Source organism: Borostomias antarcticus (genome assembly GCF_949987555.1).
Source record: "Borostomias antarcticus genome assembly, chromosome: 5".
Classification (NCBI taxonomy): Eukaryota; Metazoa; Chordata; class Actinopteri; order Stomiiformes; family Stomiidae; genus Borostomias; species Borostomias antarcticus.
Genome location: NC_140238.1, coordinates 27753162 through 27759381, shown reverse-complemented (window position 1 = coordinate 27759381; position 6220 = coordinate 27753162). Strand labels below are relative to the sequence as shown.

The 6220-nt window shown below is 46.8% G+C and overlaps 1 protein-coding gene across 1 annotated transcript in view; it reads right to left on the bottom strand.

The window, feature by feature from the left end:
* Positions 1 to 248: 248 nt before the first annotated feature.
* Positions 249 to 6220, bottom strand: part of LOC311309729 (E3 ubiquitin-protein ligase rnf213-alpha-like) — a gene marked incomplete at its 5' end in the record, with an annotated part of 63259 nt that continues 57287 nt past the window's right edge. Inside the window, 10 exons of the mRNA XM_084439052.1 lie at positions 249 to 1347; positions 1600 to 1778; positions 1898 to 1987; positions 2678 to 2875; positions 2966 to 3043; positions 3145 to 3346; positions 3879 to 4059; positions 4187 to 4270; positions 4476 to 4608; positions 5839 to 6090. Of these exons, the coding sequence (XP_084295178.1) occupies positions 1194 to 1347; positions 1600 to 1778; positions 1898 to 1987; positions 2678 to 2875; positions 2966 to 3043; positions 3145 to 3346; positions 3879 to 4059; positions 4187 to 4270; positions 4476 to 4608; positions 5839 to 6090 (1551 nt within the window). The 3' untranslated portion in view covers positions 249 to 1193. The remainder of the gene's footprint in view (positions 1348 to 1599; positions 1779 to 1897; positions 1988 to 2677; positions 2876 to 2965; positions 3044 to 3144; positions 3347 to 3878; positions 4060 to 4186; positions 4271 to 4475; positions 4609 to 5838; positions 6091 to 6220) is intronic.

Sequence of the window (6220 nt, the reverse complement as noted above, 5' to 3'; positions counted from 1 at the left end):
CTGATCATTTCTTTGTCAGGGGGCAAACTTACAAAACAGGGGATCAAATAATTATTTCCCTCACTGTGTGTGTGTGTATATATATATATATATATATATAACTATTTTAACTCTTAGGAGAAGTATTGCATATAAAAGTTTCAATAAATAGCCAAGAGACAAAGGTTCTATAGTAGCCTACATCTTTTATTTGTAATACAGAAAGACTCTTGGAACAATGAAATGGAATACATCAAAACTTTGGTCTTATTTGAAATTTAACAGCAAGAACAAAAAGGTGCCAAAACGATCAGCTTGATTATTCCCTAAGGCAGTGATCTGAAAAGTGGAGAAGAGCAAGCAATGGAATGTTCCAGCAACTTTTGCTGATAGGTGTAGTAAACAAACAACTTATGAGGTAAAAGCAATGAAAAGAGATAACCAAGAACAAAATGGAGAACCAAGAACAAAATGGAGAATCGGGATTATGTTTTTATCATTTGTTTGTTTATCAAATGATTATCAATTATTTTTTTATCTTTTTATATTATAGTAGTTTTTTTCCATCATTTTCATATTCGTGAACAAACTAATGATCTTAACTGCACATGAAACATCAAGAGCAACCACAACAATAACACCAATGATTATCTTATTGATTGGTAATTATTTTTTGATTTAAACTAAGTTTCATACTGAATTGCATCCCTGAGTCAAAAACAGCTTTCTAACAGGTAGAATTCAGTTTTTTTCTCCACTGTCACCATGTGACAGGGTAATTCACATTCAAGCAAGTGCAAACACATACAATAAGGTTGGAGACTGAAATAACAAAGCTGCATTGCATTCTCAAAATTAATCACAGTTCAGTTTTTAGACTTTAGAGTAATTGCACATTAAAGTGTTCCTGTGTTGTGGCACTTGGATGCTAAATATGCTGTTTTGGCAGCATACAAAAGGCAGTCTTAACGTGCTTCGTGTAAACTCAGTTCATCACCAATCCTGCAAGGTACAAAGTGGTTTATAAAACAGGACCATGAACATGATCTGAGACTATGAGATACAATATATATATCTGTACGATATAGGTATAAAAGGCCAAACCGTAGATATACCATTGGTATAAAACTGGTGGGTATAAGAGCGGTCAGAGTAATGTGGATGGAGCTATGTGGTTAGAAGCAGTCAGAGTAGAGTGGATGGAGTGGATGGAGCTATCTCTGTCTACGCTCCTGTTTGAAAGCCACAGTGAACTTCCAGGCCTCCAGGTACTGGGACAGGAGTATCTCCTCAGGGAAGAACTCCTCCACTTCAGGGGACACGTCCAGGTCCTTACGCTCCATGTAGGACACCAGCGTGTCTCTCAGACTGGGAGTGGAGGGAGGCAGAAATTCAGTCATTTAATTTCATGTTTTTGGGCAGAGATGTGCAGTTTAAAACTAAGCCCATGCCTGAAATACGATGTCTGTACCAGCATACTGCCAACGGGCTAAAATGTTCCACAGGATATTTCAAACTTTTATTTTATGTTCTTTCCCCTATAGCCACAGTATTCCAGGGATTTTTTTTGCTAAGATTTGACCCGATGTTGCTGCAAATTCCGGTCCCAGTGTGACTCACCTCCACTCGGGCCTGTAGGTGTCGGGGGCGCCTGGGCTCCTGAGGACCAGCAACAGGAACTCGTGCATCTCCAGCAGGAAGGAGTCGGCGCTGCTCTTGGAGAAGAAGCCGGTCAGCAGCCTGCGATCCTCCTCCCCCAGTGGCTTCCTGTACACCCCAGAGACCCCCACGAACGGGTCCTAGGGGTAGGCGGGGGGAAGAGGGGGGGTGGGGGTTATGTCACATGACAACAAATAACCTCAGTCCGTTGAATCGCAAACGAACTAGCAAACGAAGCAGTGGCGTTGTGGTTTCTCACCCTCTTAAGGCGGAGCATGTTTTCTGACTTGAGGGAGGTCAGGAGCTGCCACAGGGCCACGCAGTGCTTCAGGCTGCACCTGCTCAGGGTCTGAGGGGAACAGGACAGGAGAACAGGGACTGGGCTTGGTCAAATGGGAGGAAACGGTATAACCCAGGCTTGAGAGAGAGGGAGAGGGAGGGAGACAGACAGATTTGGCCTACATCAGACCAGCTCAAACACAAACTGAAACGACACAGAGAGAGAGAACTGTAGATGACAAAACATGGCGAGAGAGTAAGTTGGTTGAAATCTGTTTTAATACCATTAAAGGTAGGATAGGCGATTTCGGAGAAACCAGGAAGAGTGAGCTAGATTTACTTACCTTGATCAAATCTACGCAAGCAGCAGGATACGAAAATGCACTTCTCAGTCATATTGTAATAAATAAATCAGTCAAGCAAGTCTGAATCCAGCCTCGCTCTACTGAACTACCAGGAAGAGGAAGCTCGATTTTGAAAATCCAACCAATCCAAAAAAATAGGTAAGCTTACAGGCAGGTAGACCACCAAATTATTTCAATGCGGCACAGTGAAATGTTCGGACGGAAAATCACCTACCGTACCTTTAATTCCCAATGTACGTGGAAATAACTATCAAGTTACTCAAGCAAATAATTTTAAATGTTATCGAAATATATGAATACATGATCGGTCTGAAAGAGAGAGGGCGGGAGAGAAAGAGATAGATAGAGAGAGAGAGGTAGAGAGAGAGAGAGGGAGAGAGAGAGAGGCTGCTGACCTTCAGGATGTGCGGGTCGGTCTGATCTCCCATCTGGAGCACCTCCACCAGGTAGCGGTCCAGCTGCTGCTGGGCCTCTCCCCCGGTCATGGCCAGGAAGCCCAGGGCCACCTCCACCGTGGCCAGGGCCTCGCACACCTCGCTGTAGGACTGCAGCTCCCCCGCCAGCCCGGACAGCGTCAGAGACGCCAGCGCCTCCTGGAGGGGGGAAACGCACGCGCGGGTTACATGGCGGGGGGGGGGGGCCGAGAGTGGAGAAGACTCAGAGAAGACTTCACCGAGACTCACATGTCCAACTTTCTCTTTGACGTCCTTCAGTATGTTCTCATAGTTGCGGTCGTGCCGGTTCACCAGTGTTGGGATCCCCTGATTTGAAGAAAAAACGTTGAAATATCAAAGGCACTCGTACGTAACTGTTGAACGAATGCACGTATCATGCAGGTAAGCGTGTTTACACAGCTGCTCACGTTCAGAGTGACGAGGGGCTTGCCCTGCAGGAAGCGGGTCAGGATCTGCTGCTGGGTCTTGGGCAGGTCGTACTCGTTCAGGGTCTCCTGGCCGCGCTCTATGCTGTACTGGCAGTTGGACAGGAGCAGGGGCATCAGGTCCCTCTCCACCTCGTACCGGATCACGTGAAGGTCCGTCAGGTCCGCCGGGCTCACCGTGTAGCTGGGGGGAGGGGAGGAGTGTCAGGTTGATGGTCTCAATCGGTCCGCGGGAGGGTCAATAATATAGTAGCTCAGATTTTCCTTTCTCTCTCTCCAATATGAAATAATACATAATACCACCAGAATGCATGGTGTGCGCTTAAGAAGAAAAAAGTGAGCGGCTTTAGTTGATTTTGATAGTGTTACCTTTCTTATAATGTAATATTTATGCTATGCATATGCGCTCTGTAGTGTTCCTATGATATAGCTAATACAGAAACAAATCCAGGAGCTTGCTCGATCGTCTCGTTGAGAGAGGTCAGGGAAGAATCTTGACAGTTCTCCGATACTGGCCCAAATGGGTGAGCTGTTTTTATGCTTCCCTCCCTAAACCCAACTTTCTTTCTGTGAAGCGCACTGCGTTGCCTTAGTGTATGAAATGTGCTATAACTTATGGTTCGATCTGATCAGTGGTGTACGCTGGGAAAAAGAGACCCCCTGCACAAAGATATACTGTAGGTGAAATAAATAAGACGGATCAACAGCGCCCCCACCTGGTCTCTTCTCCCGTGTGCTTGTCCACACAGTAGATCATGTCGTTGTGCAGGGCGATGAGGTAGCTGACCAGAGCCGTGGAGCACAGGCCTGGGCCGTTGCGCCGTGGCAACAGCACCTGGAAGTCACTGCTCATGTCCAGGTCCTCTTCACAGAACTCACTGGGGATCTTAATCTCACCTGCACGACCCAAGCACAGGGATTATAATCCATCTGGCTCGGGGAGAGTTTTGACAAGAAGTATCGTTCTGGAGTTTTGTGTTATTGAGCCGAAATGATGTCCTGCTGTAGTTATCTGTGATCCTACCGTTGGTTGCCAGAGACACCCTGAGCTGATTCCAAGTCGTCAGGAAGATTTTGACACGTTTCTCGTACCAGGCTGCGAGTGAGGCTGGGATACGACATTAAAAAGGGCGTTTGTTAATAATCGGTGTCGTAGACGTGCGCCCTCAATATCACCTCCTTGTCATGCAAGACATACATGAGTTACACATAAACAGCGTGGGCCGCAACGACGATCTGGGGTCTAACGAGTATGTCTGCGCGGCCCAGTGGTAAACATGTACACGTGTAGCTGTGCTGTAGGTGGGAAGTACCCGCTCCTTGGCTGCGGATGAACTCGGTGATGGAGCCGTCAGGGAGGTCTGTGACGTTCTGTAGCTTCCTCACCAGGTCCCTCTGCAGGGCCAGGATGTCAGGCAGGAACTTCACCAGACGCAGCTCCGCCTCCTGCGGCCAGGGGCAGGACGACACCGTCGCTCATCAAATAGAACGTTACAGAGACCGACCGGCTCTGACCACAGCATTTCTACTGTATGTTTCAGGCCAACGAGTGCTGAGCAAATAAACACCAGTGATACTATACAGGGACATACTGTACGTCTGTCATGAATGTTTTAGTAGAAAAAATATATGTTGTCATAAATGTTTTCACATTCTGCTGCAAAACAAATGTCCCCATGAGGGATAGCAACTTTTTTTTTCTGCTACTGCTACTACTACTACTACTACTACTACACTACTACTACTACTACTACTACTACTACTACTACTACTACTACTACTACTACTACTACTACTACACTACTACTACACTACTACTACTACTACTACTATCACTACTACTACTACTACTATCACTACTACTACTACTACTACTACTACTACTACTACTACTACGCTGCTACTACTACTACACTACTACTACTACTACTACTACTACTACTATTACTACTACTGCACTACTACTACTACTACTACAAATTAATACAAAATATATAGACTATAGAGGCAAAACAAAGTTCCGCCTTATAATGAAGGCAATGTTTCTCCTTAGATTTTTTTTCAGGTTTGGTGCACCATGGGGGGGGGACACATTAAGGGGGTGGGTCTGGTGGCCCAGAGGGGAATTTTGGGTGTCACAAACACTACATTTCATGGATTCTGGTGAATGCGCCAGATGGTTTCTTTGCACAGCCATCTGGGAACTCTCCGTTGGAAACTGTTTGGAAAAGGGCAGGCACTTTAAAAAATACTTGGCAGGTGATTCGGTCCATCGCCGTCTATCCCGCGCTAACTTCAACCGCTCCTCGCCGTCATCACACCTCAACCCGCCCGGCGTAGCCGTTTGTATTTCAAATTCCTCAGAGCTGATTGGCGAGATCATTTTCTGATCTGGCACACGGATCTCCACGGAGAGTATCCAGACTGATTTGTGAGAGAAAGAATGTGAGCTGGCGAAATCAGGACGGTCTCACGAGGCTAGCTGCTATCTAGCTAGTTAGCTCACTTGAATGCCAATTTTATTTTATTTTTTAAAAAATTTGGGGGCTAAAGAGCCACATACGGCATCCGGACCCGCACTTTGCAGACCCCTGGTTTAAGGCAATGACAATACAACAGCACCCGGCGTGTCTGTGGGTTTGTCGGTGGTTTTGGGTCGGCAGATGTTTCTCGTACCTTCTGCAGAAACCTCCAGAGGACGGGCAAGGTGTCCTTGCCGTCGTTCTGCTCCACGATGTGGGCCAGGCTGAGCAGGGACACCCTCTCCCTGCAGCTCCACACCACCGAGTGATGGACCAGGGACGGGCGTGGCAGCGAGGACAGGAACAGCCCGGGGTCCCCGAACACCAGCGTCATGATGGGGCTGGTGGACACCCGCGTGTCGGCCCGGATTAACCCGTTCACCTCGTTCAGGTGCCTGTCCAGGTGCTGGAAGGATGAAGGAGGATAGGAGGAGAGGAGTTAATGAAATTTCAGTCCCACACCAACACCATTTGTTCTTTTCTGTTTTCCTACCCGTCTGTTCTTCTTCAGTTTATTATTTTACAACTTGTGTGAA